The sequence below is a fragment of the Astyanax mexicanus genome, chromosome 3, assembly GCF_023375975.1.
Source record: "Astyanax mexicanus isolate ESR-SI-001 chromosome 3, AstMex3_surface, whole genome shotgun sequence".
Lineage (NCBI taxonomy): Eukaryota > Metazoa > Chordata > Actinopteri > Characiformes > Acestrorhamphidae > Astyanax > Astyanax mexicanus.
In genome coordinates, this window is record NC_064410.1 from 37,032,381 (window position 1) to 37,050,519 (window position 18,139).

General features: G+C 37.5%; 1 protein-coding gene across 1 annotated transcript; it reads left to right on the plus strand.

The window, feature by feature from the left end:
* The first annotated feature begins 844 nt into the window (after window positions 1-844).
* prrt1 (proline-rich transmembrane protein 1) lies at window positions 845-14,150 on the plus strand. The gene is made up of 4 exons (XM_007228526.4): window positions 845-1,303; window positions 6,558-6,916; window positions 8,963-9,154; window positions 10,109-14,150. The coding sequence occupies exons 1-4, from the start codon at window positions 1,285-1,287 to the stop codon at window positions 10,283-10,285; spliced, it is 747 nt and encodes a 248-aa protein (XP_007228588.3). The 5' UTR covers window positions 845-1,284; the 3' UTR covers window positions 10,286-14,150.
* Window positions 14,151-18,139: the final 3,989 nt, after the last annotated feature.

The following is an 18,139-nucleotide window of genomic DNA, read 5'->3' on the forward strand; positions in this document are numbered from 1 at the left end:
TATATCAATACACTTTGCTCCTGATTAATCTGTCTAGTGATTTTAATGGTCCAATAACAACCAAAGCAACTTTGTTTTTACTATGTTCACTATAGTTTACTATAACGATACATTTAAAACTGTGATTAAAAACCAGGGTTTATTCTTTATGAATATGAACTTTTTTTTCACTATTTGAGGTCTGAAAGCTCTGCATCTTTTTTGTTATTTCCGCCCTTTTTTAAAAAAAAATTTGCAAATAAATGCTCTAAATCGCAAAAAAAAAGGAATTTGGGAGAGAAGTTATCTGTAGTTTCTAGAATAAAACAACAATGTTCATTTTACTCAAACATATACCTATAAATAGCAAAATCAGAGAAACTGATTCAGAAAATTAAGTGGTCTCAATTTCTTCCAGAGCTGTGTTTTCATTATTACGTATACAGGATTGTTTTGACTAAAGGATGTTTTAGCTTCAAAAAAGCTTTATAAAATAACATATTTCTGCAATAATATATAACATAATGTGGATAATATTGAGGTGAGGTCACAAAAAAAACTATAATCTAACAACACCATATTGGAAGTAGTAATTGAGGAACCAATTATAGCTTAACAAATGTAGAATATATCACATAAATATAATTATTCTATGGATAAAGAGTATTAGTAAATTTGAGCAAAATATGGGGGTAACAGAGTTGAGGACCTTTTATCCTATTATTGGGAAATTATCTGTGTAACTTATTATTTATGAAATTCCTGACAGGATTTCTTCGTTGACCAATTAATATGTTTATAAATGAAGAGCTGTGTTGTTAGGAAGAGGAGTCTGAGTCAAATCCTTGGCCAGTTCTCACAGGTTTGGCTGAGGTTGCCCGTCTTGCTGTGAGAGCCTGCTTTATGAATTATTCCCAGCGGTTGGTTTCAGATGCCATTATACTATTCCACACAGATGGCTCTGTCTCTTTAAGACAACCACACCGTGCGGCTGATAAATTCAGTGTAACGCGAGGCGTTGAGGGAAACCTGTTTTCAGCTGGTAGAGGTGGATGTGCTGCTGTGGTGCTGAATTGGAGAAATAAAGAAAAGAAAGCAGCGCGAGACACAGGGATTTACAGCAGCAGAAGCGGGCTAGACTGAGATGATCCATCTGAAGATGCTCTCCTAGCTAAGAGCTGCTGTCACCACTGCCCAGTTTTAAGGCTTTAAATCGACACAAAGGCAGGCAGACGTGTCGGCTGATTTTCCTCCTCACAGCGGATTGTGGAGGGACAGCGGAGAGGCATCGCAGAACGGATCGGGATGTCTTCGGAAAAACACGGTAAAATACCCACTTTCTGCATTATTGTCTTTATTCTACTTTATTTCAGTGTTGTGTTGATTTGTTCACATGTCTTTATTTGTTATAGCGATTTTAATTGAGAATGCCGTGTTGCATCAAAACGGTGCAAAAATCTATAAATTAATTTTGTTCATTTAGAGGCTAATTTACAATCTTTATTAGTCTGTGACGCACGATCTCGCTACAGCGGTGTGTTGTTTCCCACTCGTTTTCGGGAAAGCTCCGCCCCCTGACCTCGGATTGGCTAGGCGCACCCTATCCATAGCTGTGATTGGTGACAGGTGTAAGGTTCCCGCCTCCTGCGCTAATATATACACACTGTTCGGTCCTCGTTCTGACGCTGTAATTGGCTGATGGTGTTCCTCCTCCTGCACAGTGATTGGCTGCGTAGTAGGCTCTACAGAATCGGACCGCTGCAAGGGCATCGGCGTTCCTTAGCAACCAACCCGTTCACACTGCATGTGTTATCACACTGCCCATCTTACCAAAACAATAAAACCATCATTATTATACTTAGCACTGTCGTATGTTTAGCATGAAAAGCGATTTTAAAGGCAGACGTTATTTTATCTAATGAAGTTGCCTTGCAGCTTAACTACAGCTTAATTAACGGTTAACACCCAATCCCTGTTCAGGGGGCGGGGCCTGTAGGAAAACGGGTGGAGATTAAAGAGCGTTCTGCCGCTCTGCGCGCTCCCGCAACTCTGTGCAGCTCAATTCACGGGGACGAGCGCCGCACACGTCCATCCTTCCAGCCCAATGCGTTTAATATATATGTATATATATGCATTTGTATAGACAGGAAAATCAGTGAATTAACAGGCCTAAAAAAATCTCAGTGTGCATGCGTCTATGGGGTTCATTGTGTGTGGACGTGAAGGCCGATTAGCGGCATATATAAATATATAAATATAAATATAAATATATAAATAACGAATTAGAGGTTGTATTGGTAAAAATTAAGTTAATTTAATCTGACACTAAATAATTGGCTAAATGAGTCACTGCCAGGTGTAAGATTTTTAAATCTTAAATCCTTAATCTTAAATCTATTTTATAACCTTTTGGCTTTAAACTTCAAACCTGAAGGTTTTTACTCCAACATTATGTAAGCTATGGTTTGTTGTTTGCTGTGTAGACAATTGAGAGATTTTATCAGCAGTTCCTTAGACACAGAATAAAAAAAAAAGATGAAAAATGGCTTTGAATTGATTGTAATTGTGTTGAGTTCACTGCATTTCTGTTCTTATCTATCCGTTTACCTATCCTTCTATCTGTTTCTCTCTTTTTCTATTTTCCACCCCCCATACATACATTGTTGTTGTGCCACTGCATCCTGCATCCTTACCCACATTACCCCTGTTACGATGTCAGGGGTTACATAATGGCCTGTCCTCCAGCATCTTTCTCTCCCTCACCATCCATATATATCACTCTATCTCTCTCCCTCCCTAACCCTATATCTCTCTATTGCTCTCCATCCCTCCCTCCCGCTCACATACCCACCCAACCCCCATGCTGCCCCATGTTATCAATACCCTTCACTGGAACGGATTCATGTTCTGTGTAACAGAGCCACAGCTGGATTGACATGTTATGTGCACAAACTGAGTAATCATCAAAAGTATTTGCCCAGTATTTTCAACATCATCAGTTGAAACATCAGAATTTGTAAGTTTTGACCCCATTTTAGGCCCCAGAAATCATGTCCTCGAGAATCTAAATATAGTCATGTGGCAAGCATAATGGAGGCTAGTCTTCTATTCTTGGAATCCAGTGTTTCAGCATCTGTCCATGTGAATTGACTGAATGAGTCTGAACAGTCTGAATGAACTGACTAGGGAAATAAGCACAATATCACAGGGTAGAATGTACTGTCTTTTAAATAATTCAGAAGAAACTGGGAACAATATCTAATTTCTCCCATACATGTCTCCACCAATTCACATGACATCATCTGTGAAACATGATAGAGGTAGAGTCAGGCCTGCTTAGGGACACTGCAAGGATATTGTGGCTCATTAAAAACATCTTGTCCTTTTATTTTGCTTTGTCAAATGTCATAGCATAGCAGTATGTAAATTGGTCATGAAGTGTAGCATCAGGGGACAACTTGTGAGGTCTTATCTTGTAAGTGAGAACTCTGGCCTGTGGGCCAATGACGTTAATTATCAGAGTTCAAATAAGGCCTGTTGGAGGGATTGGTCCACAGGCTCCACCGTGCCACTCCTGTACTGGAAATACATTTGAGGACAAAATTATTACCCCCCTGGAATTTTACTTTTTTTTAGCTTCCTTAAATCATTTTAAAACAGAGCATGGATTTTGTAACATAACATTTTAAAGACACTGGAAAGAAAGCTAGTAAATGAGTGATGTCTCTAAAGAGCCCAGAACAACTGCCAAGATACTAGTGAATGGCGCTCTCGCTCCACATCACTCCAAAGGGTGATGTCCACGGCACAAGGTGTCTGTGAGCTGATGTATCGGAACCGAGACGCTGCGCTTTCCTTTGAGCTTGCTGTGATGCTACTCTGCAATGCTACATTATTAGCAGTTTGAAAATAGGCAGTAGCTCACATCACATGTATCAGAGGAGGCATGTGCTAGTCTTCACACTCCTTGTGTTGGGGCAGCACTAGTGATAGGGGGATTCCTAATACGTGGATTGGGTAATCAGCCGTGTAAATTGGGGAGAAAAGGGAAGAGAAATAGAAAAAAAAACATACATTTTTTACATGCGGCCTAATTATTTTGTCCTCAAACGTACCTCATAAAAAGCATTACCACCCACTATGGACAGTATAGTAAGTGATCACGAACAGTAGTGTCTGGCAAGAATTGTCAATTTGTCACTTAATAAAATAAAACCACTTGATGTAAAGTTAAAAGGCTTATTAAATGTGTAGTGTGCTATAGTTTTGTCTGCAAAAATGTTGCATAGGTGAATAAAATAGTCTTTACTATATTGACTATATTGTTTTTTTTATATAAATATAATTAACACACAGTATTGCATGATATTGGAAAAAATACAGTTGGATAGTTTGCTGTTCTGAGATGTATTGCAAAATAAAAAAATATTTTCACCAGATTTTTGTAGAAGCCAGTGATTCAACATGTTTTGATATCAATAATGAACTCTGTGTGTGGGAGTTTCTTTTACTGTATATTATGCAAGTTGTAGCATGATCTGATATGGTTTAATATGGTTTAGAAGTCTTGCATGTGTCATTGCATGTCTTGTGATGTGAGTATTGTGAAGGTGCGCATTGCTATGATAATGTTAAAACAGTATAATTTGCAGTAAAACACACTGTTCCTCAGAAGGAAAATGAAAAACAGAAATTGCTTAGAAGAAAAACATCAGCTAAATGTCATGCACTGACCTGTGATAGGAAGGCTTTCATCAGATGCACTGTAATGCAGAGAAACTCCAGGTGTACTTAAGAACACTGGCTTTAAAAGACCAGAAATGAAGGATGTATAACAAATCTTTTCACAGAGATTCTGTATTTATTTATATCACTTTTCAGATTAATTCTGCATTTTAGGAACATACACTGCCTACTGTTGTGCCCACTGCCTACTAATGTTTTGATTGTCCTAGCCAGCCCTATACAGGCTGGAGTTGTCTTTACAATAACTTGTTGTCTATAAAATACTTTCTACAAAATAAAGATCACCATTTCTATATGGCCTAAAGTATTAATCCTTATTGTAAACCATTACAGTACAGTTTTGACATCTGTTAAAGAACTCATTTGATATTTGTTGATATTAAGCCTTTCTATTGAATTCTAATAATGAATGTTTCACACAGTAAATTGATTATTATTAGTTTTTCATTACCCTTTTGCAACCACTACCGTAAAATAAAATAAAACAGGTAGTGTGTTTTAATGTGCATTTAAAGAATCATAATGCAAGAAATGGTACTCCGAGCTCCTGGGTTCACTCTTAATTGCATTTTGGACTTTCCTTGAAGAATATTGTGCATTTCCGTTAAATCTGAGAGACACAGAGCCATCACTGAAAGTGAAGGAATCATGTACACTGGTGTGTTAGAGTATTATACAAATATTGTTCAGAAGTATGACTCTTGATATGCAGTATTATGCAGTTCTCATGAGCATTATCTTACATGCTTCATCAAGAGTTACATAGCGCTGTTTAGACCATGCCCATCCACAAGAAGCAATTATAGAAATGCTATTCTGGTTATGCCTAGTTATGCTCAATATGACAAATTCAACATTATGTAGACATACAGCTCTGGAAGAAAATAAGAGACTACTTCATTCTCTGAATTAGTTTCTCTGATGTTGCTATTTATAGATATATGTAATAGTAAAACTAACATTACATAACATAACGTTTTATTCTTCAAACTATGGACAACATTTCTCCCAAATTCAAAATAAGAATATTGTAATTTAGAGCATTTATTTGCAGAAAGTGAGAAATGTCAGAAACTTTCAGACATCAAATAATGCAAACAAAACAAGTTCATATTCATAAAGTGTTTATATATCAGAAATCAATATTTGGTGGAATAACCCTGGGTTTTAATCACAGTTTTCATGCACCTTGGTATGTACTCCTCCACCAGTCTTACACACTGCTTTTGGATAACTTTATGCCACTCCTGGTGCAAAGATTTAAGCAGTTCAGCTTGGTTTGATGGCTTATGATCATCCAGCCTTATCTTGATTATATTCCAGAGGTTTTCAATTTGGTAAAATCAAAGAAACTCATCATTTTTAAATGGTCTCTTTTTTTTTCCAGAGCTGTATGTTAATGACCTTTGTTTGGATTGGCTGAGCTGTACTGTGCTTTATTTAAAAGTATTTAAATGGCAGGGTTGGAGCACTCATTACAGTCTTACACTCAGTGTGAAAGGGTGGGTTTAAACCGCTAAAACAGTGTAAAACTGAGGCAATAGCTAAACCCAACACTCTAGCCTGATTAATGCCTTAGCCTGAAGCTAACATGCAAGCCACATTACATTACGATTCATTACCATTCAATGTGTTTATTCTCTTTTATCCATCTAATATGAGGGGATGAAATGATGGCTGCGTAAATAAGCTGCAAGGGACTGCAGCAATAATGTCTGACCCAGTTTTCTAATGGGTTCAGATACTCAGGATCTGAGAAAACATTATCAGTTTTGTCTCTACTGTTACTGATACTCTGAGCTTATCTCTCTCTCTCTTCTGTCTGATCTCAGCTCTAGAGGAGGCGGCTGGCAGGCAGGCCATGTCGCAGCAGATGAACCAAATGGCTCCTCCGCCCTACCTGCCCTCACAGGACCCAAACATGCCTCCACATCCTCCCCCACCTGGCTGTGCCCCCCAACCTAATTACCCGCCGCCTCCTCCGCCTCCAGGCTCAGAGGGATACCTGCAAGAGACCCAGTTTCACTGCGGGACGCTTGGGCCTCAGGGGGCTCCAAACGGCTACACAATACAAACACACGGACCTGGGAGTACTGTTCCCCATCCTCCAGTGGGCTACTTGCACCCGGGATACCCTCTACAGCTGCAGCCCTGCACAGCCTACGTCCCAGTCTATCCTATTGGAACAGGGGTGAGTCAGATCATGTCAAAACGCTTGTAATTCACTATTGATAGGCATAACGGTGAACAAAATAGCTTTATACAATTAAATGGCATCTACGCTAAGAAACAAATTAGTCAAATGTATAACAAACAATGCATATAATGTATAACATATAAACATCAGTGGTGTATGTGCGCAGGGCATTGGGCAGTCCTGCATGCCAGGGCTGGGGAGCAGTTGGGTGTTATGTGCCTTGCTCAAGAGCATTTCAGTTATGTCCTCTTGATTTGGGGCATTAAGGCAGCAACCTTCCCATCACAAGAAAGCTTTTTCTACCTTCAGGCCACAGCTGCCCCCTCAGTGTTAAGATGATTACTGCTGTCTGTGTAAAATATAGTTATTAAAAGTGATTCAGTAATATTAAAAGCATGGCTGGCTTGGTAATTATATGGTTATCATACTACCATCTGGGGAAATGTGAGCTATAGGTTCTTGTACATGTGGTACTCCTAAACTGAATTTGGGCAAACAAAATAAGGGCTATGCAAAATACATAAAACAAACATACAGACACTAACATTTAGCACACATGCTAAATAATTGCCAATATCTTCATTTCAGTGTAATTAAATGAAACATTGTTTTGGTAAATACAATTATCAATTTTTAAAGTACTTTTCATGGTAATGTTGTTGTCAACAGTTCCTCAAATGTTTTATCACTGAGGTGGCATCAATCAGGTCTTGCCTACAACACTAAATATGGCCTAAATGTATGGTCAAAATATACATATAAATCTTAACATTTAATCAGTATGAAATAAAAACAATATAAGATACCTATAATATAAGAACCTGTCTCGCAGGGAAAAAAAACAGTTTAGTGTGGACTTTTTAAGAGGGATTTGGCAACACAGTATCGATAGCAGCAAGTATGGTGGCTGAGCAGTGAAAGCAGCTCTCAGCAGAAGAGGAAAATTCGGGCATTTGCATAGAACATGCTTCTGCTATTTTTAAGTTGTATGTCTGGCTGCATTTTGGCTTTCCAGTGGAAACAATACACGGTAACAGAGTGACCAACAAGACACAAACCATATGTAAATACTGTAAGTAAATCATACACGTGACTGTTTGTTTCATAGGCAGTTGTACTAATCCCTTAGCTCTGTACTGTATTTAAAAAAAAAAGTTCTCTGTTTGCACTTCAAGCATAGTCTTAATATGACTGGTTATGGTTATGCATAGTTAAATTACAAGAGATTTAGGAGAGAAAAAAAACACAAACCCTAGGCTTAATATGACTGGTTGTGGTTTGCACTTATTTGCACTATATAAGACTTAGAAAAGTTTTATTTTAATTATTTTATTCTTATTTCTATTTCTTATAGAATCAATGTGTGAGAAAAAACAGTCGTCTCATCTCGTTCTCGTGAACCCAGTGTCGTGTCTCGTCTCGTGATATTAGTGTCTCGTCACACCCCTACAGATAATTTTCCAAAGTATATTCTGTTGCTCTAAGACAAAGTCGGGTGCTACAGACACGCCCCCTTTATGCAAGCCACTGTTTACTTTTTTATGTGATTTGTTACACCTCTAGTATCTATATTTATTTAATTGTAACAAAGGTCAAATCTGTTTGAAAAAATATATTTGTCAGTCTCTGTTATTCTGCCTGTCTCTCTAATTAGTTATAAGTTATTTTTCATATTATTATTCCTAATAATGTACCCATTTCAAATATTTTGTGTATATATTTAAGCAATTTATTTTCTGCAAAGGCAGTTAAGTTGAAGATAACTTTCTTTGAAAATAATGATGTAAGAAAGTAGAATTATCTGTCAGCCCATTAAGATAATTGATGGGGAATATGTTGAATAACTATATAATCATCCTACAGTAGTTACATAATAAGAGATACTAGATTAATAGTTGCCTGCAGCCAAGCTATTTTCACTTGCCAAGATGTCCTTATGGGCAGTGCAGATGTTACAGAGTGGAAGATATCTTAATTAGTGATGTGCATCTTCATGCAGATTGCTTGAGCTGATCAGTCTCCTGTTTCTCTCTGGCTCAGGGTCAGCCTTATCTGCCTAATGGCGCACCACATCCAGGTGTGGCCCCGGGACAGATGGCCATGCAGATGCCCCCCGGCATTGCTCTGATGGAACCGCGCCGCCCACCTCACGATTATCTGCCCATAGCTGTCTTGACCACTGTCTGCTGCTTCTGGCCAACTGGCATCATCGCAATCATCAAAGCCGTGCAGGTAGGTCTGCAGGCTAATGCCATGAAAATGAGAATGCGCCCTGAATTTCATTTTAGGAAGCCGATTCAGCTGGGAGATGAGAATTTCCTTTAATCAGGCATATTTTAGAGCGGTCTTAAGTTCACAGTAGTTTAAAAGTAAAGGGATCATGAGAACATTTGGCTGTAAAACCACTGTCCTATCTTTTCAAACCAATGACTTACTATCTTCTAGTTATGTAAGTGCCTACTCTAGTTCTGTACAGTTACAGACTGTAGCCCATCTGTTGCTCATCTTTGGTCAGTTTCTGATCGCAGCATTCTGTGCGCTGCTGATCTGATGTTATTTTTGTTTGTGTACTATTTTCAGCCAGGCAGTGACACTGGGTATTGCTGCAGTGTATCAGGCACTCTATTAAGAGTATTCCACCATCCACAAATAAATGTTTTAATTGTGCAACTCTTAGGTGGAAATAAACTATATGGCTGAAAGTATGGGACACCTGCTTATTATTTTTTTATTTAATTTTAAAATCATTAAAAAGAGTGGATCCTGCTTTTGTTGGAACAACAACTGTCCAGGGAAGGCTTTCTACAAGACATTGGAGCATTTCTGTAAGGATTTGATTGCAGTTAGCCACAAGAGTGTTATTAAGATCAGAATGTCTGTATAGTTAGTAATGGCACCCACTGAAACTCCACTTTTCTGAAAGATGGCATCAATAAACCAATTCAGCTCTGTTTAATGCACCCTTTGATGATACAGATGTGCAAATATACACACAGCTTGTCCATTTCCATTAGAGGTGTACTGTCAATAAAACTGTGTTCTCTGGAATGATGGTAGCACGGATAAAACCATATTTTCCTCCTCTTGCAGACGTAGCATTTGGGATATATGTTTGTTTATTATTTTCAGCAGTGACTGTATTGTACAGCATTGTTAAATTTTGTATTGTCAATTTCTCCCCATCAGGTCCGTACTGCCATTGCCCGTGGCGACATGGTGACAGCGGAAATAGCATCCCGTGAGGCGCGCAACTTTTCCTTCATCAGTCTGGCAGTGGGCATCGCTTCTATCGTCCTCTGCACCATACTCACCGTTGTTGTCATCATCGCCTCTCAACACCATGATGATGACTGGGAGCCCTAAAACCCAAGGGGTCCCACTGGACCATCCACCTGCTGATTGCAACACAGACTCCTGGCTACTGTACACAGTACACAGTACGGTACTGCCAGTATTCTGCTCATAGCATTCCGACACAACGCACTGACCCACCGGCACAGACACCCACACCCTAAATCCCTCACTACTGGAATCCAGGCTTAAACCACTGATCTGCCATATTTTAGTCTCCAGGTATAGCTCATCTCCACAGTCACTCCCAGACAGGGGCCAAAGTAGGGAAAACAGCATTGACTATACATGTGCATGAGCACACATGAACAAGAGACACGTTTTCCTTGTGTTAAAAAAAAAAACATTCATTAATGCTTTATTTGGCTGATATATCCGAGTTTTAATCCTCATCGATTTGATGATATTCTAGTAGCTGTGCAGAAACATCACAAGTTTCGATTTGTAAGTGCTTTTCCTGTACTCCAACCCTGTTACATATTGATTATGTAATGTATGTTGAAATAATTGTGTTTGTAAGTGTTCAGTACATTCCATCTAGGATTTTCTTTGTTTTTGTGCCATGAATCCATTTACAGTCAGCAGTGTTATATAATAGAAATTAAGCTTTTTCCGAACAGGTTAAACTGCCCACATATGGACACTGACTTGGGGATAAACCCATTAAACTATAGGTTACTTAACAGTGTAGACAGTAGATAGTTCAGTTAAAAGCAAAGGGGATAATAATGCGTGGATTTGCCACTAAATGTTAAGTATAATCATGTTTTTCCCTGCTGACTGAACAAAAACAAAAGTTTCTCAACTTTAGAGCGCACTTTTCTTTCCTGAAAAGACGCTCTGGCGCTACTGTAAAAATATGTACATTCTTCCGACTCCTTGGTGCATTATCTTGTTTTATTTATGAAATATGCAGTATGTACTACAGTAGAGTATTGCTCTGTCCAGAAACACAGCTAGAACATTTTGAGGACTAATACAGTTAGTTATTACTGCCTCATAGTGAACTGGTTTATCTGCTATAGGAAAGCTGTAATATTATTGTATGGCAAACGGATGTATTATACATTATTTATTTATTACTTACTACATGAGTTGTTTGTGTACTGAGTTATTTATTTATAGTATTTATTAATATATTTAGCCATAGCTCTGTCGTTTGGACTGAACTTTCTTTATCAGTTGACGATAAAGTGTGGTCATTATAGATTACTCAACCTCATAGTCTGGTATATTTTAACTAAGCATGTTGCGATAGGCACTTTTATGTACAGCCATTTTCTTTTTCATAGTTTGATGAGCAGAACATGCTACAGCTAAGGTATTAAGCTTGAAGTGAAATTAAATAAATCCGATGTCTTGGGGAATAAAAAAAAAGGATACACAGAGTTTAATTTCAGAGTAGAGCCTGTATGACACCCTTTAGCACCGCACAATCTTCATAGAGCACAGTACGATCAATACCGTGTGGGAGACTACCTCGGACAGAGCAGAAGAAGAAACGTGCCCAGTTAGAACACCCTACATGTGACAGATTTGGCACACAGGTGGATTTGCGTAGATGTTTACTCTAGCACCTACTCCTAAAAGCCATAAAGCTGGACGATGAGTAAAGGTCATGATGCGTTTGAAGTGTTTCTCAGACGTAGCCCACCAACTTACCATCTTCACTCCTATAGTGAATAAAATAGTGCACTGTTGGTACTTGATTCAAATATGTACATTATTTCGACATTAATAACACATTAATATTTTTTCTGCTATTGAAATATGAGTATGGGCCTATTCAAATTATTATTCTGATATTTCTTCTTTAAAAGTTATTAACGCCCTTAATTCAGTTCCTTAGTGAAATTAATTGGCATATACAAAACCAGGACAACTCGCAGAAATATATGGATTCTTAAAAAGATCTGTCTTGTTTAAAGGTTCTAAAAAGCACCAGAATCTGTTGATATAAGCTAAAGTCCAAAAATAGGCCATGATGCTCCAACTAGCTTATAACATTTGTACAATTGTAATTGCTGCAATTGTAACCCATCCCAAAATCACATTAACAGATCTTCATGCAGCCTTTTATTCATGTGAAAATGATGTACACATTTAAATCAGTTCAGTACAGTATAGTGCATTTGCTTCAATACCAACAAGGTGGGATCCTTTCCAGTTGTCGATTTGAATGGTACAGATTATTTAACATTTCTAAAAAGATTGTAATGCTAAGAGCACAAATGAAACACTGGAAAACATTAATTATGGTGGGGCTAAATGAAATATGAATGTTATTTGTGACCTTGGTTTGCGGTAATCCACTGATTCCCATCAACCAGTTGCACCTTTTCTTGCATTTCTTCATTCACTCAGATTTTGGGTCAGACACCAACACAAGAGAAACAGTTAACAACTACAGTACTGTCCAAAAGTCTTACCTACAGCAGAGAATTAGGCTTTGTATGTAAACTGTATATAAAGCTATTATATATAGCTTCATATGTAGTAGTTATATTAAGCATAGCACCTGCTAGCACCTGCTCGCTTCCTCATGTTTTACATCAGTGTTTGAGGTTTGTGGCATGTGTTACATTCATGTACCAAACTCTAATTATTTAACTATGGCAAAATAAATGCAGTTTTCCATTCTACAGCACAGTTAACTATTGTTAAAGTATTAAAAGTATTATATGATGTGAGGATCTTACAGTAGGCCTATTTGGTTACACTAACCAGGCTTTCTTAAGTGATCCTTTATTTATAGATTCAACATCGGTGCCATTGTCATTCTAACTAACTGTGAAACCAAAAAATGTTATTTTTTACTGTTTTTGTACTAAATTTCAAACACTAAATGATATCTTAGAAGCATATTGCCTTTAGCCTTATGGAAGGTAGTTGAGACTTTTGTGCTGTACTGTAGTTACAGATATTTAATCATATCCAAAAACATATGTGAAATGTATGTCAGTATATTCTGAATAGTTATTTTTCTAAGTGGTTATATCAGGAAAAGCTTCATCCCTTACATCCCCAATACCATTTTCTCATTAATAATGCTATATGCAGTCTAGACACATTGATGTACATAACTATTCTGGTTGGTGGGATAATGGTGGGTTTAACAACACCCAGGATAAATGTGTGATGAATTTATTGGAGATAAATCTCCAGCCTACAGCACTTTTGGTCAGTTTTTTAAATGTCACTTTTGTTTTTGTTAAGAATACAAGCGTTTTTCTAACAGCTTGGCCAACAGTGCATCTTATCTATCCTTTTCTGCTCTCATCAGTTTCTCAGACTTATCTAATCTATTTTTAGATCAAGAGCTTTAGTGTAAAGTGTTTTGCCAAACTCAGCTGAGTAACTACTGATATATTGATGTGTGTATTGTTTTATTTATTATAAAGGATGACGCAATGGAAGAAGCCCTGATATTTTGGCTATATGCCTACAATCACCTGCCTCTCTCAATACAGTACACGGAAGGGAATAGTTTGTATTATAATGATGTATTTATGTCTGATAGCTCTGATACCAGTGCAGTTCATTAAATCACTTTAGTGTTTTAATGTTGTGCATATAGTGTACAGTGGGTTCTTGGTTCTTATTTATAGATAAACCCCCAAAAATGCCTTTTTCCACATTAATCTACAATAAAGCTGATCCTGTATTATAACAGATGACTTTGCTTAAGTAAATCCAGTAACTCACATTTACTGCACCCTTAAAAACACAGAGTTTCTCTGAGCTTGTAAATGTGACAGGTGACTCCTATAATGCGGCTGCCCAATGACTTGTGTACACGTGCTTTTGAGGTAAATTTTGTTGATGGATGCCGTATATGCATTTGTTGTGTTTGATTAAAGAGGAACTGCAAGAATCAGTCGCGGGTTTCTTGTTCTCGTTTCTTTCTCTCGTGCTTGCTCTTGGTTTCTCCTTGTGGCCTTTCCACTCCCTTCGACTCAGAGGTGCTATTTATAGGTGGCCTGTTTTTTCTGAGTTTGTGTCTGTCTCTTTGGCTCTCTGTCACCAACAGATGTGATTTCTCAATGTTTGTTGCTGCTAAAGCAGGGCATTGTGTTAGCAGTGCAAACATACCTAATCTGCTGGATTTTTTCTTTATTTTACTTTCCACTAAAATATCACTGAAACCTTGCAAGGTACTGTATTGTATAATCTTTCACTACATCACATTTTCCTGCAAATGGTTGCAGCCTATCAGACTAATGTTTATTGTGTTATTCTAGAAGTAGTCATTTTTGGAGTTTGTTCCGGAACAGTTAACTAATCTGTGTCCCACAAAAACTAGAACTAGAAACATTTTTCAGACATACAAAACAAAAATAGGACTGAACCGTGATCACAATATTGAACATTGTGTCAAACCTGAGAGCTGCCAATTCTCACACATTGGCCGTGAGAGTCACACAATCTATCTCTAATTTAACGATCTCTCATCACACTTGCCATTCTCAACTATTTTTAACAACCACCTCTTTCTATCCAAAACAACCACCGGAAGAATATGAATATTGAAAAGTTTCCTGTGGCTGCCGCTCCAGATTTCACTGATTAAACACACTCTGAACTGGGAACGCTGGTCTTCTGAAGGAGCTGGATCAGGGTGTGTGGGCCCAGTTCCCATAGCAACACAAAACCAAGAAATCTCTTGCAAACTGAAAAGCGCTCTTGCATGTGCCCTGTGTCAGAAAGTAGAGACCACCACCGACACCACTGCCTGAAATGCAGACTGCACACTAATACCATAAGATACAGTATATACTTAGTATCCTAGTAGTGTGGGATGGGCTGGTTGGTACACAAAATATTCTTCTAAGCCTATTTTATAATAAGTGATTAAGCGGTGCTATGCCAACATTTGTCACTCCAAGTACTTCTGTTGCCTTTGCCATAGTAGACATACAGTTACAGCTGCATTTCAATGCCCAGGATGCAGTCAAGATGGGCTACATTTTTCGGCCACTACCTTATAAAAGACTGTTCCAAACGAAATGACACTTCATATACATATGCTGCCGGGAAATGCAGCAACTGACTAATGGTGCAAACAAAATTTATATATCATATAGCAATAGTTTGTTTTGCAATAATTTATCGATTTTCACCAGGAAAGCATTGATTTTTAATTATTTGTTTATGTGAAAAGATCGATTTAAATCACAATGTATCACATTGCTTACAGTATTTCAATATTTCATAAAAAAAATCATAACCTCTGTATCATTATATGGATCATATTTGCAAGTTTTTGCCATAACACAGACCTACAACTGATGTATGTAGTTTTTTTTATCTAATTTGAATCTAATTAGAATCCAGAGGTTTTTTATATTGTGTCAAAATGTCATGATAAATGCATCAAACCAATTAGTTTATATTACAACAAATTGTTTTTATAAAAGGTAATTTTCACTCCAACCCCCTCAAGTATCATTTTCAGTCATTAATCACGTTTGTTGTATCAAAAGTTGTGCATTATATCAAAATTTGATTGCTAAGTCAATCAGTTAGCACAGTGCAAAAATGCAGAAATAACCTTAATTATCTTTCCGGATAATTAATGGCACTGTAGCCTAAAAAGCCCTTTTGAAAGCTGAACACACTCTGCACTTTTGTGTAAATGTTATAGACTTTACTGAAAGCCATGTATCTATACAAGTTAGCTAGCAACTTTTTAGCAACATGGACTATGGAGCAAAGTTTGTGGCAAAGGTTTTACGCAAAAAAAACAAATCTGTAATCAAAATAAATATGCTTTTAAAGGTTACTGCATCCTTTTCAGTATCCAGCCTGAATTTGCAGCATTTCTTGCGTTTCAGACAGCCCATTGAAGTATATACTAATAAAAAGGCTAATCAAAAAATGCTACCTACTTTACCTAGTGGCATAATAGCTTACCCTAGCTAACTCAATAGCTCACTGAATAGGTAACTAGCATTCTCTAAGCATGAATATTTAGCACACCTCACTAACGTGAGCTTTTTAACAGAGTAAAACACTAGGAAAGAAACATTAACATTTCATATAAAGTTTGTATGAAACTTAATTGGAAAGTACCTGCTGCTATGCACTGGAACCTGAGCTTGGAAGAAGGCTTGAAGTTGGCGCGGTGGGCGTGGTCTCAGACGAAGGTTCAGAGTACCCCTCAGTCCAAAATTAGGTGACCAATGGAGATTCAAGTGAAACGCCTTCTTCTAAAGCCCCGCCCACGGAAGCAAAAAAATGCAAAAAAAAAAAAAAAAAACCCCACAAAAACACTGAAAAAAAACTGAAATAATTTTAATTAAAAGCAAAGAATAATAAAATGATAACCAAGTATATTTAAAAATATATTTATTGGCTATATTTTTTCTCTTTTGAATTTGCAACACTTTTTTCTTATTGATTCTGAAACTTTTGGCAGCAGATTTTATTATTATTATTAGGGTTCAAGCACCGAAGGTGCGTAGAACCATATTGTTTTTGCTAAGATTTTTCTTCTTATTATTATTATTATTATTCTTTTTCTCCTGAAAAAACAGTTGTGCAGCCTAAACCGTAAGTCATAGAGAAATGAAACTTGGTAGGTAGATGTAGGATCAGTGCATCTCGGTGGACAACAAAAATGGCACCGATTGGTCAAGTGGTGGCGCTATAAACAAGGAAATTCATTTTTCACAATTTGGACCATGCACTTCCGTCTATATAGATTTTTTGCTAATTTGCATAATATGCAAAACCTACTTTTGCAAACTAGTCCTAGGAATGTTGACCAATCCTGGCATATTTGGTATCAAAACACTCGTGAGAGCATGCGCTTCAATATTCATTAAGAAAAAGTTGAAATATGTAAACAATATGGCCGCCATATGCAAATTAGTCCTTCCGGATATATGCCCCATTCACTTCAAGAGGTAAATTTGGAGCACTGTTTCTCAGCAACCGTGCAACCTAGCAAGTTGAAACTTTGCATGCAGAATCTATCATACAGCCTCTAAAGGATGTTCAAAGGGCAACTTAATCAATCAACATGGCTGAACACCATCAGCCAATCAGCATTCAGCAGACATTTTGGCAGGCTGAATGTTGCCCAATCTGGATGATATTTGGCAGTTATGTTCAGGTGGAGACACTGTAGTGACCTGCAAAGTGCTGAAACAATCCGCCCACTGGGGGGCGCTGTTCCAAAAAAACGAGTATATGTCAATCATGCTGTACTATTTTGACATCTAATTGTTTTTGCCATATTTAGTACAGTGGCTCTGACAAATTTCTCAATACAACTATGTTTAAAAAGTGCTTTGTTCATTCATAATTGCTAATTGTTTGAAAATAGCTATATTGAAACTACTCTCTGGATATTTGGCCTATCACCTCCATTTCAGTCTTGCTGCACACTGTAGAGTCTCTAGGTAAATGTTCATTAAAAACATTTGTGAAAATTTCACATACAATACTCTCCAGGCATCAAGCAATCTGTGCGTCCTTGGAATTTCTAACCTAAATTGCTGTAACTCTGCAGTATTTGCTGTAATCTCACAATGATAAAGACCTCTGTACAATATCACTCTGATGAAGTGCCATTTAATACAGAACTAGATTAAGAATAACTTGACATTACATGTCATATCAGAACATTCACTCCTTTGTGCCTCTGCTCAACATTAATAACAGGTGAAAGACTTTTGATCATTTCTAAATGTGACAGAATGTCTCCAATTGTGTTAGACCTTCTTACACATCACCATCCTATGCTCATGTAGACACCTTTTGACTAGTTCTAACTCACTTAATGAATATCCTACAAAGTTCACTAGATTTACATGTGAATTTAAGCACTGATCAGGTTGAAAGGCCTCTGCTCAACATTAA

What these genes read in the sequence shown, in the direction of transcription:
- prrt1 (XM_007228526.4), top strand. An exon ending in TCTATCCTATTGGAACAGGG is followed by an intron (nt 6,917 to 8,962) that starts GTGAGTCAGATC and finishes TCTCTGGCTCAG; the next exon opens with GGTCAGCCTTATCTGCCTAA. An exon ending in CAATCATCAAAGCCGTGCAG is followed by an intron (nt 9,155 to 10,108) that starts GTAGGTCTGCAG and finishes TCTCCCCATCAG; the next exon opens with GTCCGTACTGCCATTGCCCG.